The sequence below is a fragment of the Anomaloglossus baeobatrachus genome, chromosome 4, assembly GCF_048569485.1.
Source record: "Anomaloglossus baeobatrachus isolate aAnoBae1 chromosome 4, aAnoBae1.hap1, whole genome shotgun sequence".
NCBI lineage: Eukaryota > Metazoa > Chordata > Amphibia > Anura > Aromobatidae > Anomaloglossus > Anomaloglossus baeobatrachus.
This window is the reverse complement of record NC_134356.1, coordinates 75,925,611-75,952,459: the sequence shown is the minus strand read 5'-3', so window position 1 is coordinate 75,952,459 and position 26,849 is coordinate 75,925,611. Positions and strand designations below refer to the sequence as shown.

At 37.8% G+C, this 26,849-nt stretch overlaps 2 protein-coding genes across 2 annotated transcripts in view; both read left to right on the top strand.

Moving 5' to 3' along the window:
* Nucleotides 1–2,723: 2,723 nt before the first annotated feature.
* Nucleotides 2,724–5,141, top strand: LOC142303210 (protocadherin gamma-B1-like). Its single transcript, XM_075344412.1, has one exon. It carries the CDS (start codon nt 2,861–2,863, stop codon nt 5,054–5,056), a length of 2,196 nt encoding a protein of 731 aa, XP_075200527.1. The 5' UTR covers nt 2,724–2,860; the 3' UTR covers nt 5,057–5,141.
* The window catches only part of LOC142302314 (protocadherin Fat 4-like), a 50,516-nt gene continuing 28,750 nt past the window's right edge, over nt 5,084–26,849 (top strand). Inside the window, exons 1-8 of the mRNA XM_075343379.1 lie at nt 5,084–5,284; nt 5,812–5,854; nt 9,387–9,467; nt 11,798–14,130; nt 15,225–15,264; nt 17,124–19,456; nt 21,319–21,370; nt 24,455–26,787. Of these exons, the coding sequence (XP_075199494.1) occupies nt 5,084–5,284; nt 5,812–5,854; nt 9,387–9,467; nt 11,798–14,130; nt 15,225–15,264; nt 17,124–19,456; nt 21,319–21,370; nt 24,455–26,787 (7,416 nt within the window). The remainder of the gene's footprint in view (nt 5,285–5,811; nt 5,855–9,386; nt 9,468–11,797; nt 14,131–15,224; nt 15,265–17,123; nt 19,457–21,318; nt 21,371–24,454; nt 26,788–26,849) is intronic.

Genomic DNA, 26,849 nt, shown 5'->3' with positions numbered 1-26,849 from the left:
TGTGACGCACATCCGGTCGCTTTAGCGATGCCGTTGCGTGTGACACCCATGAGCAATTTTGCAGCGTTGCAAAAATGTGCAAGATCACTCATCGATGACATGGGAGTCCATTCTCAAATATCGTTACTGCAGCAGTAACAAAGTTGTTCCTCATTCCTGCGGCAGCACACATCGCTCCGTGTGACACCGCAGGAACGAGGAAGCTCTCCTTACCTGCCTCCCGGCCACAATGCGGAAGGAAGGAGGTGGGCGGGATGTTCGTCCCGCTCATCTCCGCCCCTCCCCTTCTATTGGGCGGCGGTTCAGTGACGCTGCTGTGACGTCGCTGTGATGCTGAACGAACCGCCCCCTTAGAAAGGAGGCGGTTCCCTGGTCATAGCGACGTTGCAGGGAAGGTAAGTAGTGTGACGGGTCCGGGCGATGTTGTGCAACATGGGCACAGATTTGCCTGTGTCGCATAACCGATGAGGGTGGGTACGCATGCCGGCGATATCGGTACCAATATCGCAGTGTGTAAAGAGGCCTTTAGTCCAGTCCATGACCAGAGTAAGATTTCTCACATAAGGAAAGCCACAGCTCTTAATCAATTAGGAGCAACTGAAAAGTAATCTTTTTCAAGTTTGTGACTGGAGTAAGGTTTCTGCCTAAAAGAGCATTATAGTTCATCGAGAAGTAAACAAACAGTGGAGTTATTCACTTGACGCAATCTGCTCCATCCCAGCTCTGCTCAATTTGGTGGCTCTGGGAGAAACTACCATGAAGAAGACTTCTTAAGTCGAAATGCATCAGTCTTTGTGCCTAGCAGTAGTTTGTTTGGTGGCATGTGTCTCACAATTTTTGAATAAAGCTCTTACCTGTATACATTTTGGATGCTGGAGATTTGGATTTTTTCCTATGCTTTATTGAAGTCGGGGCCTGGGTGGTTCCTGTTTTTATAAGGAACAGGTGGAATCAATATTGGGGAGTGGTTTCCTCTACACTGAGAGAAACTGGTGTGAAAATGCTGAAAGTATCAACATTTGGCACAAATTCAAGAGGGGCAAAAATTTGCAAGTTTCAAAGCAATTTTGTTGATGTGATTAGCTTGATGAATCAGAAGCTAAGTTTTTATTCCGAGCATTGTAAGTTTCAGATATACAGTAATTTGGTAATTATATGTACATAACTTTTGATTACTGTAAAACGAAACTTCTGTTTTCAGGAGCGCACAACTCCCATCCCTCCCGGCTTACTACTTTACAGTTTGCTGAGTGGCATGTTGTCAGGACCGGTCCGAATTGTGACAGCTGCAGATTAGGACCTGTAAACTACATGAGAAAGGGTATGCAAGTGTGCTCTCCTTACTTGGGAAACCAACCACCACTGTTAGACTGAAGAGGTGATTAGTGACCTAGGCAATGAACAATGTACAATAGAATTAAAAAAACCCTTTGTAAATGTCCAAGGTGCTGAAGAGAGGGTGCAGATTTGCTTCATATGTTCTGGTCATGCTCCTATTTAACTGATCTCTGGGAAAAGGTAGGCAACTCGATAGAGAGAGTATTCAATGTCGATATATGCTTGAGCCCGAAATTGGGTATCTTGGGTGTACTAGGAGAGGAGGCAGGTCCTGCTGCTACACAATTCGCAATATCTAAAATTCTGTATCAGATGAGGAAAACGATTGCTAGACACTGATTGTCCGCTAGCCCACCTGGTATATCCAAGGTAATTGCCAGCCTAAATAATACCAGTTTAATGGAGAAAAGAATATCTACCAAAAGAGGCACCATGCCTAAGTTGGGAAAACAATGGGGTGAGTGGATTCGAAGTCCTTCTGTGATTTCTGATGAGCTTGCCAGCGATGTGCTTTTTAAATGTTTGCTATTATGATCTTACATTTGATATTACTTGCATTGCAAATTTTTCTCACCGGAGGATTTCGTTAAGGGGATAGTTAGATGGGGGGGAAGGGGGAAAAGGGATAGGCTGTCATTAGTTATATAAGGACTATTGTGAACCTTGATATATATTGTATATATTGTATTCGGATTATGCCATGATCTGTTATGACTTTAATGTGCCAAATAAAAAAAATTGATTTAAAAGAAATCCCCTTGTTCTTAAGACAAGAGAAGTTTTTTTTTATCAAGTAATAAAATACAAAATTGAATGAAAATGAGAAATCCCTTTTAACAGGTTTTTTAACTTTATAACAGAGAAAGGTTTTAGTGAGATTCTTATTATAAGAAGGACATGAAAGATTTTATTGATTGCATATTGGTATTCATAACAGACCCCTACTGTTATTATATTTAAAAAAAATAGATTGCCGATATTAAAAAAAAATAAGATCTTTAACTCCTTCATCAAAGTTGAAAAACCCATAAAAGTTTCATAACATTCTGTACTAATTTATCATTAAAACTGTATATAAATATGTGGATGAAAGTCAAGTAGCAAATCACTAAGATTTTCTTTTGAAATATCCTAAAATCTGTATAGCGATCAGAAATAATTTAAAAAAAAATATTTACATTATTTAGGTTTTGAGCAAAAAATAAAAATTAAGTACAAAAACACTAAAATATGGTTCAAGAAACATATAATGTAAATATAGTAATTCAGTGCTGCAGTTCCTCACATTTACCTCTGAGCGCCGCTGTTTAACCAGTAAGGAGAAGAATACAGAACTGGAGATCCACCGGTATTTTCCTCACTCACATTTCAGATCTGCAAGAAGAGACAGCCATTTTTTAGATTTTCTCTACAGTAAACTGGATATTTGCTTTTATTAATCAAACAAATGGATTCTTTGGATTGATTTACCAGTGGATTACAACCAAGTGGATAATTTTTCAGAAAATATCAAGGTTTAAGAATGATCCTTCCTTATCAACAAATACACAAAGGACTCATGTGGCAAGTAACCATTTCTATCATATTTTCCTGTCTGTGTCATTCAGTCTCTGGTCAGATTCATTATTCCATTAAGGAAGAAATAAGGAAAGACTCTGTTATTGCAAATATTGCAGATGACCTTGGATTAGACATTAATCAGCTCTCATCTAGAAAACTGAGGATTGTATCCAGAGCTGCAGAGAAATATTTCCTTGTAAACATGGATACTGGAAATCTGTATGTAAAGGACAGGATAGACAGGGAGACATTGTGTCTCGGAGCAGCTCCTTGCCATCTAAGCTTTGATGCTGTGGTTGAAAATCCTCTAAATGTTTTCAGTGTCAATATTGAAATTCAGGATATAAATGATAATTCTCCAGCATTCTTCCCTGATGTGTTTTCTGTAGAGACAATTGAATTAACATCAGCAGGGACCAGATTTGCTCTACAGACTGCAGAAGATCCAGATATTGGTTCTAATTCTGTACAGACATATAAGCTCAGTGATAATCAGTATTTTACTTTGAGTGAAGACAGAAATCCAGATGGAAGTACATTTCTAGAGCTTGTTCTAGAGAAACCATTAGACAGAGAGACACAGGGTCACCATGAGCTCATATTAACAGCTCTGGATGGAGGCAAACCTGTGAGATTGGGAACTGCCTTAATAAGGATCATTGTTACTGATGCTAATGATAATTTCCCAATATTCACACAATCAGTATATAAAGTCAGTGTAAATGAGAATACTCCAATAAATACCACAATAATCACCGTGAATGCCACAGACAAGGATGAAGGGATGAATGGACAGATCACATATTCCTTTAGTAAAACTTCTGGAAATGTCCATCGTTCGGGAATATTCAGCCTCCACCCTGTAACTGGGGAAATGAAAACACATAGTAGACTAGATTTTGAATTAACTCATAATTATGAACTATCTGTTCAAGCCAAGGATGGAGGAGGCCTTGTGGCCCATTGTAAAGTACTGATAGAAGTTATAGATGAGAATGACAATGCTCCTGAGATATCCCTCACATCATTATCTTCTCCTATTCCTGAGGATTCTACACCAGGAACCATTATTGCCCTTATTAAAGTGAATGATCAGGATTTTGGTATAAATGGAGAAGTCGACTGTAAACTTTTGGAAGAAAGAGCTTTTAGTTTAATATCATCATCTGCCAGTTATTTCAAACTTGTTACTGTTGGTTCTTTGGACAGAGAAAAAGTATCTACCTACAATATCACGATTTTAGCTACTGACAGAGGATCACCTCCACTTTCCAGTAGAAAATCCATCATCTTGGAGATATCAGATGTCAATGACAACTCACCAGTGTTTCATAAATCAACTTACATTGCTTATGTGCAAGAAAACAACTTACCAGGAGCCTCAATATTCAGTATTCAAGCTATTGATCTTGATACCGGAGACAATGCTAAAATTATTTATTCCATTTCCAATGTTGATGCAGATCTTCCAGTGACAGCTTACCTTTCCATTAATATTGAGACTGGGGTTCTGTACGCTCAAAGATCATTTGATTATGAGCAACAGAATGAGTTTCTAATACAAGTGTCCGCTAGAGACAATGGATCCCCACAACTGAGCAGCAATAAAACACTAACTATACGAATAGTGGATCAGAATGATAGCGCTCCCAAAATCTTGTACCCATCTCTAGAAAATGATGGATCAACTATGTTTGAGATGGTCCCTTTTGCATCTGAACCTGGCTCTTTGATAACCAAGGTGGTTGCAGTAGATGCAGATTCTGGCCATAATGCATTGTTATCTTATACTTTTTTGTCAGTTTCCGAGTCCCCATACTTCACAATCAGCCAACATAATGGCGAAATCAGGACATCACGCATCTTTCAAGAGAAGGATCCATTAAACCAAAAGGTGTTAGTGATTGTGAAGGACAATGGACATCCCTGTCTTTCATCTTCCATCACTATCAATCTTGTTATTGCCAACAATTTCCAACAAGTTTCTCCTAAATTTCAGAATAAACTGACCGATGAAGATCATCATTCCAATTTACAGTTATACTTAGTTATTGGTCTTGCTGTGATATCCTTACTATTTATTATAACTGTTTTGTCAGTTATTATATCAAAATATAAAAAGTCCAAACCTTTACCAATGTTTGGAACTCTAAGTTAAAATTTATATCCCCAAGTTGATCCTAGAATGTTAATGCAAAACCAAACGGGAACATTAACTTTTCCCTACTCATACAATGTCTGCGTGGCTTTGGATTCTACTGAAAATGATTTTACTTACATGCAAGCAAATCAGAATGTCCCTGTTGATAATCTCGTTGATGCTGATGATTCTGGACTCAGTAACAAAACTTTGGAAGACTCTTTGGCAACTAACCCTTCTTTACAGGTGAGTCACTCTAAAGCAGGGTTCCCCAACTCCAGTCCTCGAGGGCCGCCAACAGTGCATGTTTTCAGGATTTCCTTAGCATTGCATGGGTGTTGGAATCATCAACTCTGCAGGTGATTAAATTATCACATGTGCAATACTAAGGAAATCCTGAAAACATGCACTGTTGGCGGCCCTTGAGGACTGGAATTGGGGACCCATGCTCTAAAGCTCAACTTACAGTTTTACCTACTGAAATCATATAAACACAGATCCAAAATGTCTCAGTAAATATATTAAAATCATAATGTATTTACATTAAAATGTTTAGTTTTAGCTTTAAGAAAGGTGTCAAAAAGTAAAATAACACTTGCTTATTTTTCTAAATCTGAGTTAAAGGGAAGGTAACATATGAAAAAAGCATATTATTTTAAATCATTTTTATTTTTGGACATATGTTTTTATTTTTTGTACTTTCACTTTTATTGAAAAGCAAACACAATAAATCACATTTCCTGATAGCTTAATTTTTTAACTTTGCTGTATAGATTGGGACAGAGTCATCAGGACGTGGGAGATTTATTGACTCTTGTACAGCAGAAACAGTAAATAAAAAGGCAGGATAAAAACACTGTACACACAAATAAAGTACTCCATGCAGGTCTCCTGTCACAATTGTACCATCTATTTAAGTAAATTTACACCGAGAGGTTGTCTTGTACAAGTATTCTCAAGAAATTTAAATTATAGTAATCTTGTAGTCTAAAATGACTGCTGATCATCCAATGAACACGCAAAATGCTTGTTCTTCGGATGAAATGATTTTTAAGCACGCAAAAAAATCAATGTTTTTTGGCAGCGCATCATCCTGTACAAACAAGAATGCGCTACAGAGTGCAATGACAGGCTATAGCGATTGAGCTATTAGAACTAATACACAACTTCCGATCAGTACCATATTTTTCAACTACAAAACGCACCGGACTATAAGACACACCCTTGTTTTAGAGAAGAAAAAATAGAAAAAAAAATTGAAGTAAAAAAATGTGGTCATGACACACTGTTATGGTGGGTGGGTCTGCTGCTGACACTGTTATGGAGGTAATAATATCCCCAAATTCTGTACTCATATCCCCCACTCTGGGCCTCTTCCAGGTATATTTGGCCCCCATAGTGGAATATGTATGTTCCCCATCCTTATATGTGATCCTCCAACTTGGTGTGTGTATGTATATATATATATATATATATATATATATGATCCAACCCCATCCAGGTATACAGTAATGGCTTTATATACTGTATTTGTTTATTGTCTTACTTTTACAGGTGTGATGCTCACCTAGCTTTCAGTTTGGTCCTGCCTCTGCACTAGAAACAAAGTCTCCAGGACCTGCAGTGATGTAATGAAGAGGCAGGGCACTGTGCTGTTTTGTGCTGCTCTGACTGCGCCTCTTCATTACATCATTGCAGGTCCTGCCAAGCCTATGGGAGACTTTGTTTCTAGTGCAGAGGCAGGACCAAACAATGCAATGTGAGCCCTCAGCACAGAGACTGCAGGCTGTGCTGTGATTGTATGCAGTGCTCTGGCCCGGACACTGCAGTAGTCTGCACATCCTCTGGGCCAGACATGACTGCAGCGGCATCCTGCTCCTGCCTCCTAACAGTGGACACACAGTCTCCGCAGCCGCTCGAGGAAGCCAGTGGCTGGAGAACCCATGTGTGTCCACTGTTTACATTAAACAAGTATTGATTTGCTGCTCCTCACACCCGCTTCTAGTCACTGACTGCAGAGAGAGGTGGGCGGGGAGCAGCTAATGAATATTCCTTTACTTTAAGCAGCGGACACACGTGGTTTCTCCAGTCGCCGGCTTCCTGCAGCAGCCACCCTCCCTGCCTCCTGTGATCCCACTCCACAGCCTCTCCCTCCCCACAGCTCCCTTCCCTGCACTTTGACATTTGGACTATAAGACGCACCCCAAACTTTCCTCCCAAATTTGGAGGAAAAAAGTGCGTCTTATAGTCCGAAAAATACTGTAAATATTTATTGGATGGCAGTTGCTTATATCCCCCTAGCAGTTCATGTAAATGGATGCTTTTTAATGCTGTTCATAATTTTTCCAGTAAATATATTGGAAACTGAAGACACACCAACATTTTGTTTACAATATATTCTGAAACAGGTAATATGTATAATACCGTCTAATCCCGTATGGTCCCTTGAGTTCATGTAGATGGCAGACTCTGCTCAACTGCAAATCCATACAAATCCTTCTCATCATGGTTACGGTGGGGGACTCTGTTTCTGGTGATTCATTTTGGGTCCCACTAGTAAAGCACTTGGCACTTATGTTGTGGATTGGTGATATATTTCTTATAAGAAATATTCCTTAAAGTTACATTTGGTGGTTTACAATAGCTTTGCTTTCAATAAGGTGTAAACCAATTTTTTAATTGACAATTATGGACATTTATGTAGTAATCTCTCTCGGTTGGTTCATACAGCAGAGTGTTGGAATGTGTAGGTATTAACCCTTCAATATCAGTATGTTTAACAAGGAATTGTTTGGTTAAGAGTAGTGGGTTTTCCTGTTAACACCAGCAATATATCTTGTTACATAAAAAACTTTTCCATAAAGGTAAATAGAATTGTAAGAATAACAAAATATATACATGTTCAAAGTACATTCATTTTGAATATTTTAATTTAGCAGAGTTAGGCATCTGAGAGCATCATAATGTAAGGATCAAGACCCTGATTCCAGTGATGTGTCCCTTACTGTTCTGCTCATTGTAGTTTTTATAAAATGACTTTATCAGCAGAAGATGATCACTGCCAGGTAATCCAACCAAACCTTTACAAGGGTATGGCAGCTATCTGCCTATATGCACAGTAGACATAGAAAGCTGCCAATCAGTGGCATGGGAGAAGTAATACAGAGCTCAGCATTCAGAGAACTGGTAGATCGGCAGCAGAGAAAAAAGTGATTTTGTCAAAACTGAAAGCAGCATAATTTTTATACATCTGTGAAATCAGATCTTTGCCAGTACATCATGCTGCTCTCAGATGGAGTAGCAAATATCAGATACCCTTTAAACTAATTGTCATGGGTAGCCTACACCCTGTAAGGTCATGATGCATGTGCACATTCTACTTTTTCCTCTATTTTGTTTGTACTTCTGCACATGTGCAAGCACCACAGCTATGTTTTAGTTAAAAACCAGATGATCAATTTGCACAGACACTTAGGCAAATGAATCGAGGGACAGCGGCTGAAAATCACACAGCACACTCATATTCCAGCATTGGGATTTTAAATTGAGCTGTTGTCGCCTTTTCGAAAACCCGTAGCGTTCTCCGCATGTATTGTATTATTTATGTATATACACACATATCTGTGAACTTAAATGTAAAAGTACTACTTTAATTACACTCAGTGCTCCTGTTGATTTGATAAGCTGGATAATATCTTGAGATCACTTGACTTTAAAGATTAATATAATAACATACAGTGCTGCTCACCATTATTGGCACCCCTTCATTTTTTTCATACATTGTACAATATCTTCAGAAATAAATGGAAATATACCAAAGTTATATACTCAGGACTTTTTAATTAGTGATCCAAAGTAATACAACAATAAAACATCTTTTGTCAACTTACATGTTGCAATTTCAGTGAAGAAACCAAATAAACAGCATGTGCAGCAATAAAGACACTCCTAATTAATACTTGGTTGCATGCCGTTTGGGATTGATGACAGCCTCCAAATGTTTCTTGTAGCCATCTAAAAGCCTTGCACTTCTCAGCTGGTATTTACTCCAACTATTACTTTACAATTTCCTGATGCTCTTGAATGTTTGTAGGATTCTTTTTTCCAATGGCAGATTTCAGCTCACCCCAAAGATTTTCAATGGGATTGAGGTCAGGGCTCATTGCTGCCCATTTCAAGATAGTTCATATTTTCTTCTTCAACCATTGCTGTTTACTTTTGGATGTGTGCTTTGGGTCATTGTCTTGCTGGAGGACCCATGATCTTCAACTCAAACCAAGTTTTCTTATGCTGGGTAGGACATTTTGGTCCAAAATATCTTGATAATTTTCTGATTTCATGATTCCAGTGGTACAAACAAGTCCTCCAGTACCAGATGCAACAAAAGAACCCAAAAACATTATGGATCCTCCACCATGCTTAACTGTTGGTAGAGTGTTCTTTTACTTATAAGCTTCATTACGCCGTTGGTAAACAAACTGTTGCTTTGCATTGATAAAAAGGTCTATTTTTGTTTAATCTGTCCACAAAACATTTTCCCAGAAGGAATGTGGTTTGTCAAGGTACACTTTGGCAAAGCTTAGTTGTTCCTTTTTTATGTCTTTTCTACAGCAATGGTTTCTTGTGCCCATAAAGCTCTGCTTGGTTTAGTGTGCAGTGTATGGTACTTGTTGAAACCATCAGCCCAGACTGTTCCATGTTGGCCTACAGGTCTTTGGATGTTTGACGTGTTTTTTTTTATACTATTCGCACCAACCTTAAAAGACATCTCTTGTCAATTTTCCTCAATCCCCCACGTCAAGGGAGGTTCTTGACAGTTCCATGTTTGGCAACATTCTTAATAACATTGTGCACTGTTGAAACTGGGATAGCAAGGTCTTTGGAGATGGCCTTATACCCTTAGGAAGTCTTGTCTTTGCTAACAATAGCAGTTTTGATGTCTTCAGACAGCTCCTTTGTTTTCACCATTGTGATAAAGGAACAGGACCTACCATGTGGCTTTTTAAAATTCTGAAAATATCATTCATTGGCTAATTCATGTCACATGGGCACCGACAATTTATCACAAGTAATTTTCATTTGTGATTTACCACATGCGAGTCAACATGTGTTTCCATACTTATTTAATGTAAAGGGGCCAATACCAATGCACAACAAGCTTTAGGTTTTTTTAGGTTTCCCTCCCATTGTTTTTTGTTTTAAATTGTTGTTTATCATTTGCTCTTTTGTATTTAACATGAGTGCTCAATACAAAAAAGCTGTTTCACTTGATTCATTTTTTTCAGGAGATTCCACGTTATGTATTTAAATTTCATGGGTGCCAATAATGATGAGTAGGGCTGTAAGTGCATTGGTTTTCTATTTGGTTTGATGGTACATCCTGCAGTTGGGAAGATTTGGTGGCATGGAATTATGTATGCATATATGTATGTATGTATGTATGTATGCTTAGCGCTTGAGTCCTTTGACGTACCTCCACAAGCTGTAATGTAAATGGCCAATTATTCAAGACTGGCATAGTGCGAGCTAGCTGCTAAATGAATTTGGCATCTCTTGTAAATGTGTGTGCCTTTGTCATGGACTGGCATAGCATTACTGATATAGAAAACACTTGCAGATTTGATGAATATGATGGGAGTCTTAGCCACCCCCTGTCTCACCATGGATCCTTCGCAGCATCACCTATATCAGCTGATCTAAACCTCCATATTGCATACAATTTAGTGACTTTTTAAAGCTTTTACTCCACTTTCATGGCAATTTTTTGCCTAATAATTACTGTAATGATAAACTTAAGATTTTATACTTAAAGGTGTCCAGTTGAGATTTTTTTTAATCTCCTGCGTTACAATGTTTTCCAGTTTACCACCGGTCTCTACTTCTTGGTCTATCACATCCTATTGTACAGGAAATGACCAATCAGCCAATCACTGTCAGAGGCAGGTCAACAATGTTGCCACTGAATGGCTGAGCTGTCATTACATGTGCGTCAAGGTGAACCCAGACATAGAGACTAGCAAAAGGCAGGTAGGAAATCAGTGGGGAACGAGATGATTATCACTTACTTTTGTAATCATTTGTAAGCTTTGCATAAAAAATAGTATAGGCTAAACAATGGCTTAGTTTAAGAGCTAGAATACATATTACATCATATTAATTTTATCAGTGTCTATTAGTGAAGGTTTTACATTATAATTTCTCATTCGTTCTCAGAATGTCTATGTGCTCAAACATCAATAGGAAATATTAGAACAATAGCTCTAGATAGTGGCAGCAGACCATGACTTATTCTGCTAAATGTTTATAGATATTTACAAAAAAAATAATTTTCAACTATAAAATATAAAGAATATAGAATATATCACACTTCTAATGATGAACATGGAAATTATTTCAGTACTGCAGTTCCTAACTTTCGCCCCTGAGCGCCGCTGTTTAACCAAAAAGCAGAAGAATACAGAATTGGAGATCCACTGGTATTTTTCTTATTCAGACACAGTGCAGATCTGCAAGAGACACAGACATATTCTGGATTGTGGCTACAAATAACAGAGGATTTTTATTGTATTCAATTTCTGGATTTTTACCCACAATTTACTGTTCACATCTTTTCTGCTGGATTAAGGTTAAATAGCCAAAGGATTATTATAGAAGAGCTAAGATTGAAGATGACTGAGTTGCTACAATATACAGAGAAATACAAAGGACTCAGATGGCAAGTAATCTTTTCCTTTTTATGGGTTTGGCTTTGTCATTTAGTCTCTAGTCAGGTTCATTATTCCATTGTCGAAGAAATGAGGAAAGACTCTGTTATAGCAAATATTGCAGATGACCTTGGATTAGATATTAAGCAGCTTTCATCCAGAAAGATGCAAATTCTATCCCAGATTTCAGAGAAACATTTCTATGTCAGCCTAGAAAATGGGAACCTGTATATAAAGGACAGGATAGACAGAGAGACACTGTGTGGAGCAGCACCATCTTGCTTCCTAAGCTTTGATGCTGTGGTTGAGAAACCATTTAATGTTTTCAAAGTGACTGTAGAAATTCAGGATATAAATGATAATGCTCCTAGATTTTATCATGAAACCTTTACTGTAGAAATGGTAGAACTGACTACACCAGGAACAAGATTTGCTCTACAGAATGCAGAAGATCCAGATATTGGTCTAAATTCTGTACAATCCTACAAACTGAGTGATAACCAGTATTTCACACTCAGTGAGAAGATAAGTAATGATGGGAGTAAATCTCCAGAGCTTGTGTTAGAGAAAGCTTTAGATCGAGAGGCCCAACATGTTCACAAATTGCTATTAACAGCCTTGGATGGAGGAAACCCTGTAAGGTCTGGCACAACTGTAGTAAACATTATCGTTGGTGATTCAAATGATAATTTTCCTATATTTACACATGATGTCTATAAAGTCAGTGTAACTGAAGATATACCAGTCAATGCCACAATAATTGCAGTACATGCAACTGATAGAGATGAGGGTGTATATGCTCAAGTCTCATATTCTTTCAGTAAAACATCAGCTAATGTCCATCATACCGGCATGTTTAGCATCCACCCTAGAAGTGGTGATGTTAAAACTAATAAACCATTAGATTTTGAAGTTGTACAGAACTATGAACTCTCCATACAAGCCAAAGATGGAGGAGGCCTTGTTGCCCATTGCAAATTATTGATAGAAGTAATAGATGTGAATGACAATGCTCCTGAGATATCTCTCACATCATTATCTTCTCTGATTCCTGAGGACTCTCCACCTGGTACTGTAATAGCGCTGGTAAGAGTCCATGATCAAGATTCCGGAGCAAATGGAGAAGTTGATTGTAAACTCACGGAAGAAGTAACCTTCAATTTGATGTTAACATCTGATAGTTATTATAGAATTGTTACTGCAGGTTTCATTGACAGAGAAAAAGTGTCCACTTACAACATAACCATATTAGCTAATGACAGAGGATCTCCTTTACTCTCCAACCAGAAATCCATTACTTTGGAAGTATCTGATATTAACGATAATGCACCAATATTCAGAAAATCTACTTATATTGCCTATTTGCAAGAAAATAATGTACCAGGGGCCTCAATATTCAGTATACAAGCCTCAGATATTGATACTGGAGAAAATGCCAAAATAATCTACACAATTTTTAACCCAATAGCAGAAGATCTATCAATATCATCCTATCTCTCCATCAATATGGAAACTGGAGATCTCTACGCACAAAGATCATTTGATTATGAGAAGCATAAAGAGTTTGTGATACAAGTAACTGCTACAGATCATGGGACACCATCTCTAAAAAGCAATGTTACATTAATTATCCATATAGTGAACCAGAATGATAATGCACCAAAGATCTTATACCCATCTCCAGATTTTGGAGGATCGTCTCCGTTTGAGATGGTGCCTTTTGCATCCGAACCAGGTTCTTTGATAACAAAGGTGGTTGCAGTGGACATAGATTCGGGACATAATTCTTGGCTCTCTTATGATTTTTTATCAATTACAGAATCAGCATTTTTTACCATTAATCAACAAACTGGTGAAATAAGAACCGTACGTATGTTTCAAGAAAAGGATGTGTTGAATCATAAGGTTGTAGTGATGGTGAAGGACAATGGTTTCCCATCACTTTCAGCTACAGTCACAGTTAGTCTAGTTATTGCAGATAATTTCCAAAAAGTAATTCCAAAATTTAGCAATGAAATTATCGAAGATACTCAATCTAATTTGCAATTATATTTGATCATTTCTTTGGCTCTCATCTTGTTGCTATTCATTGTAACCGTTCTTCTGGTAATTATTTCAAAATGCAAAGAATCAAAACCTATATCAGAATTTGGAACTCTACGGACAAACCTTTATCCTCCTATAGATCCCAGAATTCTCTCCTGGTACAGTGATGGATCTCTACCTCTGCCAAACTCATACAATGTTTGTGTGGCTTTGGAGTCTGATGAAAGTGACTTTACTTATATGAAATCAAACCTAGAAGTTCCTGTGGAGAATCTAATTGATGCAGATGATTCAGGACTTGGAAATGAGAATACGAAGGATTCTATTAACAATTCGATGCAGGTGAGTGTAAACAATATGATGGGATAACTAGATCTTATCTTAAAAGTTTTGATTTTTTGATAAACAAATAACACCCAGTTGGTTTCTACTACATTATAATTGCATTCATAGTAGCTACTCCATAGTAGCTCTTCAGAGTGCTTCAAGGGACAATACATAACATGGAAAAAGGGCTGAGTGGTCTGGGGAACTAACATATTTGCGATTAGTCAAAGTTCTAATTAGCAAAGGGAAAGCGAGGTTTATAAGTAGTTTTTCTTAAACATTCATATTAGTAAATAACATTATACAGGGTTAGTTAGATAGGAATTTGGGCATATGAATGCTGCTTGGTTATAGAACATAAAGCACTTGACCGGTTCCCTTTAATACTTTTGTGCTTATTTTGTTGTTGGAAATAAAGGTGAAGATTTAATCTACGTATTTTTGCGGATTCTTCCTCTCCTATTGATTTACCATTATCTCAAAGTTGGTTCAGAGTCTCTGTTCATCGCACCTTAATTAGGGTGATTCTCCAGAGTCTAGTGAGCTGATACTACATTCTTGGTTTTGACTTAGGAAATTGATGCTTGTTATTAAGATCCTTCAATACTCCTTTCTCCTTAGTGCAGGCTGTTAGTCCATAAAATTACTTGTTGAGCTTCTTTACCCAAATATTCATTATGGTTGTATTTTGGTATTTGTTCTTTTTATTTGTTGGCTTCACATTATGTCTTTAAATTGATCTGATAGTTTTCAATTTTGCAGTCACTGCTTTGTGTTTAGGGGTGTACATATAGACTCTAAAGCAAAAAGGGGATGGGATAATGACAGAGGTGTCAGAAAAGCCCAGTTTAATGGCTGAGATGTTGTCAGAATTTAGGGAGGGGTATTTAAAGACATTTAAGAGTCTTTGGAAATGGACCCGAAGGCAAAATATTTCTTTTCCACCCACCAAGTGATTTTTACTAAACTTATTTAATACTTTTAAATCTTTATTTGATGTTTTCATGTTTTTTCCTATATGAAAATGAACCCATATATACATAGAAAATATTAAAAAGTTAGATCATAGACTTTTTTGCATTTTCTGATAATGTGTATTTTTTAACCAGGCCTTACGCTGTCAGTACGATGGTGGGCAATTGACCCAAGGTTGTAAAAGTTAACCATATTGGTTTTGAAAATCATTAATAAAGAAAGTAATAAATTGAAGATGGAAGTCAGGTTCTTCATTGCAATATCTGGGCCTAAAGCTTTTAGCAGTAAAATTTAAGTGTTTCCAGTCTACTACAGAATATATAAATGGGTTGTCTTATCACCATGGATAGAGATGAGTGAACCTGAGGTTCGATTTTTGAACCGAATACCAACTTAAAAAATCAAAGTTCAGGTTCGGGGTTTGGATGCTTTATGTGCAAGCTTCACTCGCGTTGTGCTCTGGTACGCTCGGTGCCAGCCCTGTGCGAGCCACTTGCAGTGTTTGAATGGCTCATACTGGGGGTAACATCAGCACAATTACATGTAGTATGCAGCCCAAAAAATTGTTTGAAAAAGCCCTTCCCACACTCCCCCAGAAGTGATCTGCTTATGGCTGGCTGTTTGTGAGTGGAGACTCAAACTGTCAATCAGTTACTTGCTCCAGGGTTAAGGTCAAGCTTGAGCCAGTGGAGACTCGGCCCCTTGACTGCCGGGGAACAGAACCTCCACGGAACTGCTCATCTCTTATTATGGACTAACCCTTTATTCTAAGTGCAACTGCTTAAATGATTCTAATCTTAACTGATTCTAACTGCAAAAACAAAACATTTTCTCTGCAATGGCCGCAGCAAAGAAAATGCAGAATTTCAAGGCAGCCACTCACTCGGCTTGAGATGCAGCTTATTTCTAGAAAAAGACTTCTTCTATGATATATCAATATATCCTTACATAATTGTCTTTGCTTTTTCCTACCAATTTCTACCAATTGTGGAAATACTTTTATTCTCGGCTTAAAACAAATTACATGCCAGATTATATTTTAGTTTCTGCTCTAGAAATGTCCGATAATTTATGTTTATACTCTTTGTTTTTTGTACAGTAGATAATAATATGTAGATATTATTCTTGAGGATATGGCTTTTCTAAGTGCTGTAAAATGTACTAATATATCTTCTACGTAGCATTTACATTTTAGAGCTCCTACTTTAGTAACTTTTAAATCATATATGCAAGAAAGTAAAATGTAAAAGTATATCTCTAAAGCTAGCAACACATAACAAATGTACATGAACTTAAGAATGATGGACAGAACAAATAACCATTATAAACACCTTCGACTGCTTGTTATCAGTTACGGCATGCCACAACATTTAAGATTTTATAATATATTCAGAAACTTGTAAATATAAAGGGTAAAAAGCTGTTTTAAAGTGGACTTACTCTTTAAAACTATGATCTTCTATTCTAGTAAAGCACTGTGGAATTAATGGCTATATAAGCAATTAAAACAAAGAAATTAAAAGGTATTTTGTATTAAAGGTTTTGGTACAATGATAAATAATACAGTTTCTTTAAAAAAAAAAGTGTCATTATGGATTTATCTATATTAATACTTTTAATTCATTTTGTATTTAATATACTTAAAAGTTTAAAATACTTTATATCTCCAATACTGAAAATGTAGTGATTTAAAATAAAATAAAAAAAATCATTGGGGTTGCAGTACCCCACTTTGGCCTCAGAGCGCCACTGTTTACCACAAAGGAATAGAAATTGGCTCTAGAAAAGCTCTGCTAGGGAAAGACAGTGCATAGCTGTATACAAGAATATCCACCATTTCTGCCTGGGATGTGAATGATGCTGGTTGCATGAAGAAGAAAGCTTGTGCTAATTTTCATCTGGATTACATACAAAAAAGAGGATTTTTATATCTCAAAGAAAGAAAGGAATGAAAATGCATCCACAGCAGAAAAAGCAAGGACTCAGATGGCAAGTAATATTTCCCTTCTTATTCTCCTGGCTGTGTAATTCAGTCTCTGGTCAGATTCATTATTCCATAAATGAAGAAATAAGAAAAGGTTCTATTGTAGGGAATTTAGCAAAGGATCTTGAATTAAATGTTAATGATCTCTCCAGAAGGAAATTACGTATTGTGTCTAAAATCTCTGAGAAATATTTTAGTATAAATTTGGATAATGGAAACCTGTACATTGCTGATAGGATAGACAGGGAGACATTGTGCAGAGCTGCAGCTGATTGTGTCCTTACGTTTGATGTTGTTGCTGAAAATCCTCTGAATGTCTTCAGTATAAAGATTGATATTCAGGATATAAATGATAATCCTCCTACATTTATCCATGACCAAATTAAAATAGAAATGGGGGAATCGTCCTCTCCAGGAAGAAGGTTTGTTTTGCAAAAAGCAGAAGATCTAGATGTTGGTGTTAATTCTCTGATCAGCTACAGACTCAGTGCTAATGAGCATTTTATGTTGGGAGAAGAGAAAAGCATTGATGGCAGTTTATTTCCAGAGCTTATTCTAGAAAAACCCTTAGATCGGGAGACAGAAAGCAAGTATGAGCTCATTCTAACTGCTTTTGATGATGGAAAACCTGTACAAACAGGGACAGCAACAATAAAGGTAATGGTTACAGATTTTAATGATAATGTTCCTATCTTTACTCGAAATTTATACAAAGTATCTGTAAAAGAAACCATACCAGTAAATTCTACAATACTGCAGGTCAGTGCAAGTGATGAAGATGATGGTGTCAATGCTCAGATCACTTACTCATTTAGTACAATGGCAAATAATATTCTCCAATCTTTCCTTATCAATCCTGAAAATGGAGAAATAAAAACAAGACAACTTTTAGATTATGAAATGACGAAAAACTATGAAGTTTCGGTTCAAGCCAAAGATGGAGGAGGCCTCGCTGCTCATGCCAAGATTTTAATAGAATTAATAGATGAAAATGACAATGCTCCTGAGATATCCATTGCTTCCATTTCGACCCCTATTCCTGAGGACTCCATATTGGGTACAGTTGTAGCACTACTGGAAATTCGTGACCAAGATTCTGGAGAAAATGGAGAAGTTCAGTGTCTTATTACAGGTAATGTGCCATTTCAAGTTGTGTCCTCAGCAAGTAATTTCTATAAAATTATAACTAAAAGTAATCTGGACAGAGAAAGTGTTCCCTCCTACAACATCACAGTACAAGCATCTGACAAAGGTTCTCCAGAAATGACCTCTAGAACAATCATCCAACTGGATGTATCGGACATCAATGACAATCCTCCAATATTTGAGCAATCGACTTACAGAGCATTTGTGCCAGAAAATAATGTCCAAGGAGCTTCAATTTTCAGTATTCACGCAAAAGATATAGACGATAGAGACAATGCTAAAGTATTTTATTCGATAGCCAGTATAAATAAAGAAGAAACACCATTGTCAAACTACATATCTATCAATCCGGCAACTGGAGTGATTTATGCACAGCAGTCATTTGATTATGAGCAGCATAAGGAATTTAACATCCGAATCATCGCCAGAGACAATGGATCTCCACCATTAAATGGCACTACTACATTTAGAATTTCTGTTGTTGACCAAAACGATAATTCACCTATCATCCTGTACCCATCACCAGAGGTTGATAGCTCAACATTTGAGATGGTTCCTTGGACCTCTGAACAAGGCTCTTTAGTATCTAAGGTGGTGGCAGTGGACGCTGACTCTGGACACAATGCCTGGTTGTCTTACTTTTTACAATCTTCAGAACCATCACTCTTCACCATTGACCAGCACACAGGAGAGATAAGGACCTTCAGGGTTTTTCATGAAAAAGATGCTATAAAACATGGAATTGTGGTTCTAGTAAAAGACAATGGGATTCCCTCCCGCTCAGCTTCAGTCACTTTTAATATTGTGGTAGCTCATAATTTTCAACAAGTTCTTCCTGAATTAAATAGTCAATCTGCTAAAATAGAGCCACAGTCCAACCTACAATTCTACTTGGTGATTGCCTTGGCATTAATTTCCTTTTTGTTTGTGTTGACTGTGATTATTGCAGTCGTCGCTAAATGCAAAGACTCCAAATCCAATACTTCATTTGGGCCCTTAAGTACAAGTCTATACCCACAGATTGATCCCAGATTTCTCCCCCAGTTCAATCCGGGGACATTACCTCTGCCATATTCCTATGATGTTTGTGTAACTCTAGATCCAAGTGAGCAGGAATTTGCTTTCCTCAAACCTCAACACAACGTTCCTGTGGACAGTCTAATAGATGCTGATGATCCAGAAATTGGAAATGAAAGTTTAAAGAACTCTTCACCCACAGAAAATCTTATATCACAGGTACCTTTTGTAGCTTTGTAGTTTTCCTATATTTATTTTATATAAATAGTTAAAAAATATTTTTTGTGATTGCACTCTTTAAAAATATATTACAAGGTTGGATTTGAAACTAGAAGTCAAGTTTCTAAATTTTGTCTTATTCTGGAATATTGTAGTGAACAATGAAGCTATAGCGTGGAAGTCAGAAATGTATATTTTACAGTCCTTTGGTGGGTGACCCGTGACCATTGTGGGGTTTCCTTTCGTCATTTCATTGCTGTTTGGTTGCAAGGTTGTTATTACCATAAAAAACTTTGCTGCAGCCTAGCAAAGGATGACAAATATTCTCTGGAATGGCAGATTCTGATTAGTAAAACATTTTGTGTGTCAAAAAGGTGAATGTTCATGTGTTTTCTAAAGTTCATTGTTGGTACGGAAACTAAATCAAACTCTAAAACACATATTAATGACTTTTTTTCAGCTGCATTTTTCAATATATTTTACTTTTAGTAGTTGTCCCATCCCATAAATTGATGTCACATCCACAGGATATGCGATAAGTGTATAGAGGATATGGATCCAACCAGTGGGACCTGCATTTATCTGGAGAACAAAGGTCTGACAATCATCACTGTCAGTAGAGAAGTGGTCAAACTTCCCACCTCTTCTCTAAAAGCAGTCTGCATCAGCGCCCTGCTCTCCAGACAATGTGGGTACCATTGGAGAAACCTGTAAATATATACCATATCCTGTGAATAAGCTTCAACTTTACCAGATGGAAATACCCTTTCATCATTATTGCATTACTTAACATATATAAAGTGGGATATAACTTTCCCTAGCATCTATTAACTTCAAGCAGAACATGAATATTGCGCTTTTACTAAGCAGAATTCTGCAATTGAAGAGAGTATTTACCTTCCTCTACTAGGCCGCTTCTGAAGCCTGAACTGGCCTTGACAACATGTCAGCCACGCAACATTAACATGAGCCACCAGGTGGGCTGCAACAGAAAAAGTAGTAGTGTCACCCACAAAAGAACTGTTTAACAGATAAAATACATCTTTGTACCATGTTAGCCAGTAGCTAAAAAAATTAAAAAAATTTGAGAGTCTTCAATCATTGATATACCTTTTAATGGCTGACTAAAAAGATGGTAATAAGTAGCAAGTCTTCAAGACTTTTCAGGTCTCTGTATACTGATGAAGAGACATGAGAAGTCTTGAAACCTTGCTACTTATTACCATCATTTTTGTCAGCAATTAAAATGTATGGTGGTGGGCAACTAACCGAAAGTAGTAAACATTACCCAAATTGGTTATGGGAAACATTAATCAGACAGCTGAGGTCGGTTCCCGCCTGTTAAAAAAAAAGTAATAGATTGAAGATAGAAGTCAACTTTAATGCAAAATCTGGGCAGAAAGTATTTAGCAACAAAATGTAAGTGTTCTTCTCAGTCTACTACAGAATTTATGAAAGTGTTGTGTTATCATGGACTAATCCTTTACTCTAAGATCCAACTGCAAAAATAAAGCTTTTTCTCTGCAATGGCCACAGCAAGGAAAATGCAATATTAGATGGCAGCAGCTCACGAGGCTGGATATACTGCTTATTTCTAGAAAAAGACTTCTTCTGATGTCAATATATCCTTACATAATTGTCCTTGCTTTTTCCGATCAATTTCTACCAATTGTGGAACTACTTTTATTCTCGGCTTAAAACAAATCTTTTTAAAGTTTCTGTTTTATAGTTGCTGGTCATTTTCTTTATTTTTTGTTTTTTTTGTACAGTAGATAATATGTAGACATTGTTCTTGTGGATAAGGCTTTTCTAAAAGCTGAAAATTTTACTAATACATCTTCTACGTAGCATTTACTTTTTAGAGCTCTAACTTAAGTAACTTTTATGTCATGACTGTATGCAAGAAACTAATATGTAAAAGTAAAAATTTAGTTTGTATATCTAAAGATAGCAACACACAACAAATGTACATGAGTATATAAATGATGAACCTAAAAGACTGCAAATAACTGTAACAGACACCTCCGACTGTCTGTTATCTGTTATGGCATGCCATGATAATAAATTTATCATAGTTTATCATTTATTCAGAGAATTATAATGATAAAGGGTAAAAATCTGTTTTACAGTGGACTTGATTTTTAAAAATATGATCATAGATTGTAGTAAAGCAATGTGGAATTAATGACTATTTAATCAAATAAATAAAGTAAACAAACAGAGATATGAAAATCACTTTGCCGGGTTCAACATTTTTGAAGAAGTGTTTTATAGATGGGGCATTTAAAATGGAGAAATTCTTAATACTAAAATGATCTCACAAGAGCGCAAAGGGGTACTTTGCACACTACAACATCGCAACCCGATGCTGCGATGCCGAGTGCGATAGACCCGCCCCTGTCGCAGCAGCGATATGTGGTGATAGCTGGCGTAGCGAAAATTATTGCTACGCCAGCTTCACATGCACTCACCTTGCCCTGCAATGTCGCTCTGGCCGGCGACCCGCCTTCTTATTAAGGGAGCGGGCCGTGCGGCGTAATAGCGACGTCACATGGCAGGCGGCCAATAGAAGCGGAGGGGCGGAGATGAGCGGGACGTAAACATCCCTCCCACCTCCTTCCTTCCGCATAGCCGACAGGAGCCGCGGTGAAGCAGGTAGGAGATGTTCCTCGCTCCTGCGACTTCACACACAGTGATGTATGCTGCCGCAGGAACGAGGAACAACATCGGACTGTTGCAGCAAGGTAATTATGGTTTTCGCCGACGCTACACCAATGATACGATTACGACGCTTTTGCGCTCGTTAATCGTATCATCTAGGCTTTACACACTAAGATGTCGAGAGCGACGCAGGAAGTGCGTCACTTTCGACATGACCCCACCGACATCGCACCTGCGATGTCGTAGTGTGCAAAGTACCCCAAAGAGTATTGGCTCCCTTAAATCTCTATAGTCACTAACATCTTATAACTAAGGCTGCTTTCACACCTGCGGTTTTAGCAGAGCCGGCTAATCCGGCTCTAAAACCTATGCAATGGATGCGGCGACAAAACCGCATCCTTTGCATAAGTTTTTGACATGCGGCCCGTCCGGTTTTTGCCGCTTGCGGCAGGCTACTGAGCATGCGCAGTGGCAAAAACCGTATACGGCAGTTGTATGCGGTGTTTGCCGCAGGACGCCGCATGCAGCGTCCATAGGCATGCATTGCAAATCGCGCCGCATTGGCCGGATGCGGCGCGATGCGTTATTTTTTGCCGGACAAAAAACGTGCCAGGCAACGTTCCATCTGGCCGCATCTGCTAAATCTGCCGCATGTGGCAAAAAATGAACAGAACACAAGCCCATGCGGCACAATACGGCACTAATGTAAGTCTATGCAAAAAAAATGCAACTGGCGGCAAAAAAAAACGGTTGTGTTTTTTCTGCATAGAGCCGGATTGTGCCGCACAGCTAAAACTGGATGTGTGAAAACAGCTGGGTGCTTTACACACTGCAACATCGCTAACGATATATCGTCAGGGTGTTTGTGACGCACATCCGGCGTCATTAGAGACATCGCAGTGTGTGATAGCTAGAAGCGAAGATCAACGATCACAAAAACGGCAAAAATTGTTGATCAATGACACGTCGCTCCTAATCATAATGTTGTTGGTGTTTCATTCCGCTGGTTGTTCGTCGTTCCTACGGAATCACACATCGCTGTGTGTGACACCGCAGGAACGACAAACATCATCCTACCTGCGTCCACCGTAAAGGAGGAAGGAAGGAGGTGGGCGGCACTTTCCGGCCGCTCATCTCCTCCCCTCCTCTTCTATTGGGCGGCCATTTAGTGATGTCACTGTGATGCTGAACGCACCTCCCCCTTGAAGGAGGGATTGTTCGGCGGCCACAGCGACGTCGCTGAACAGGTATGTGCGTGTGACGCTGCCGTAGCAATATTGTTCACTATGGCAGCGATCACCACATGTCGCACGAACGACGGGGGCAGGTGCTATCGCTCGCGACATCGCTAGCAATCGCTAGCGATGTCAAAGCGTGTAAAGCACCCTTAAGTCTAATCCCATAAACCTTAACGCTTAAATAAAAATTTGTGGATAAGTTCAATACTTGCATTTCTTCAGGTTTGGAAAAGAAAAACTGTCATAGTGGTCTTAACTACTATATATTAAATAGGGCATAGCAAGGCCCATGCCGCATAAGATAACACCAATGTTAAGTGTCTTTGTGCAGATAATGCAATGTGGCATATGAGTTTTAAGTAATTTTGAGCGAGTAGTTAGCTATTCGTACTCGCTATGCTTTTAGCGAGTACTGTCCGCTAATCGAATATTCACTACGAGTAGCAGGCACAATGTTAGTCAATGGGGAATACTTGCTTTTCGTGCGAGTAGCGAATAGTACGGCTTTCAGGTTACTCGCTACTTAGCGAGTATTTCCCATTGACTTACATAACTATATTTACAGATATATTTTTGTTATATAAAGGGTACCGTATTTTGTATTAAAGGTTTTGGTAAAGTGGTATAGAATACACATTTTTTGAAGAAGAGTGTTGTCATGGCTTTAATCATATTAATACTATTCTGTTATTTTTTATTTAATATGCTTATAAGTTTAAGATACTTTATATCTCCAATACTGAAAAAGTAGTGATTTAAAATAAAATTAAAAAAAAATCATTGGTGTTGCAGTACCGCACTTTGTCCTCAGAGCGACACTGTTTACCACGAATGAATAGAGATTGGCTCTAGAAAAGCTCTGCTAGGGAAAGACTGTGCATAGTTGTATAGAGGAATATCCACCATTTCTGCCTAGGATGTGAATGATGCTGGTTGCATGAAGAAGAAAGCTTGTGATATTTTTCATCTGGATTACATACAAAAAGGATTTTAATATCTCAAACAAAGAAAGGAATGAAAATGCATCCACAGCAGAAAAAGCAAGGACTCAGATGGCAAGTAATATTTCCCTTCTTATTCTCCTGGCTGTGTCATTCAGTCTCTGGTCAGATTCATTATTCCATTAATGAAGAATTAAGAAACGGTTGTATTGTAGGAAATTTAGCGAAGGATTTTGCAATTCAAATTAACGAGTTATCAAATCGAAAAGTTCGCATTGTTTCTCGGATTTCTGAGAAATATTTCAGTATAAATTTGGATAATGGAAACCTGTACATTGCTGATAGGATAGACAGGGAGACATTGTGTGGAGCTGCAGCTGATTGTGTCCTTACATTTGATGTTGTTGCTGAAAATCCTTTAAATGTCTTCAGTATAAAGATTGATATTCAGGATATAAATGATAATCCTCCTACATTTATCCATGAAAGAGTAAAAATAGAACTGAGTGAAGCAACCTCTCCAGGAAGAAGGTTTGTTTTGCAAAAAGCAGAAGATTTGGATGTGGGTATTAATTCTCTGATCAGCTACAGACTCAGTGATAATGAGCATTTTATGTTGGGAGAAGAGAAAGGCATTGATGGAAGTCTATTTCCAGAGCTTATTCTAGAAAAACCCTTAGATCGGGAGACAGAAAGCAAATATGAACTCACTCTAACTGCTTTTGATGGTGGAAAACCGGTACAAACAGGGACAACAACAATAAAGGTCGTTGTTACAGATTTTAATGATAATGTTCCTATCTTTACTCAAAATTTATACAAAGTATCTGTAAAAGAAACCATATCAGTAAATTCTACAATACTGCAGGTCAGTGCAAGTGATGAAGATGATGGTGTCAATGCTCAGATCACTTACTCATTTAGTACAATGGCAAATAATATTCTCCAAACTTTTCTTATCAATCCTGAAAGTGGAGAAATAAAAACAAGAAAACTTTTAGATTATGAAATGATGAAAAACTATGAAGTTTCAGTTCAAGCCAAAGATGGAGGAGGCCTCGCTGCTCATGCCAAGGTTTTAATAGAAGTAGTTGATGAAAATGACAATGCTCCTGAGATATCCATTGCTTCAATTTCGACCCCTATTCCTGAGGACTCCATATTGGGTACAGTTGTAGCACTACTGGAAATTCGTGATCAAGACTCTGGAGAAAATGGAGAAGTTCAGTGTCTAATTACAGGCAATGTACCATTTCAAGTTGTGTCCTCAGCAAGTAATTTCTATAAAATTATAACAAAAAGTAATCTGGACAGAGAAAGTGTACCCTCCTACAACATCACAGTACAAGCCTCTGACAAAGGTTCTCCAGAAATGACCACTAGAACAATCATCCAACTGGATGTATCGGACATCAATGACAATCCTCCAATATTTGAGAAATTGACTTACACAGCATTTGTGCCAGAAAATAATGCACAAGGAGCTTCAATATTCAGTATTCATGCAAAAGATATAGATGACAGAGACAACGCTAAAGTATTTTATTCGATAGCCAGTATAAATAAGGAAGAAACACCATTGCCAAACTACATATCTATTAATCCAGTAACTGGAGTGATTTATGCACAGCAGTCATTTGATTATGAGCAGCATAAGGAATTTAACATTCAAATCATTGCCAGAGACAATGGATCTCCACCATTAAATGGCACTACTACATTAAGAATTTCTGTTGTTGACCAGAATGATAATTCACCTATCATTCTGTACCCATCACCAGAGGTTGATAGCTCCACATTTGAGATGGTTCCTTGGACCTCTGAACAAGGATCTTTAGTATCTAAGGTGGTGGCAGTGGATGCTGACTCTGGACACAATGCCTGGTTGTCTTACTTTTTACAATCTTCAGAACCATCACTCTTCACCATTGATCAGCACACAGGAGAGATCAGGACCTTCAGGGTTTTTCAAGAAAAAGATGCTGTAAAACATGGAATTGTGGTTCTAGTAAAAGACAATGGGATTCCCTCCCGCTCAGCTTCAGTCACTTTTAATATTGTGGTAGCTCATAATTTTCAACAAGTTCTTCCTGAATTGAACAGTCAATCTGCTAAAATAGAGCCACAGTCCAACCTACAATTCTATTTAGTGATCGCCCTGGCATTAATTTCCTTTTTCTTTGTGTTGACTGTGATTATTGCAGTTGTCGCTAAATGCAAAGACTCCAAAACCAATACTTCATTTGGGCCCTTAAGTACAAGTCTATACCCACAAATTGATCCCAGATTTCTCCCCCAGTTCAATCCTGGGACATTACCTCTGCCATATTCCTATGATGTTTGTGTAACTCTGGATCCAAGTGAGCAGGAATTTGCTGTCCTCAAACCTCATCACAACGTTCCTGTGGACAGTCTAATAGATGCCAATGATCCAGAAATTGGAAATAAAGGTTTAAAGAATTATTCAACCGCAGAAAATCTTATATCACAGGTACCTTTTATAGCTTTGTAGTTTTCCTAAATTAATTTTAGCTAAAAAATATTTTTTGTGAT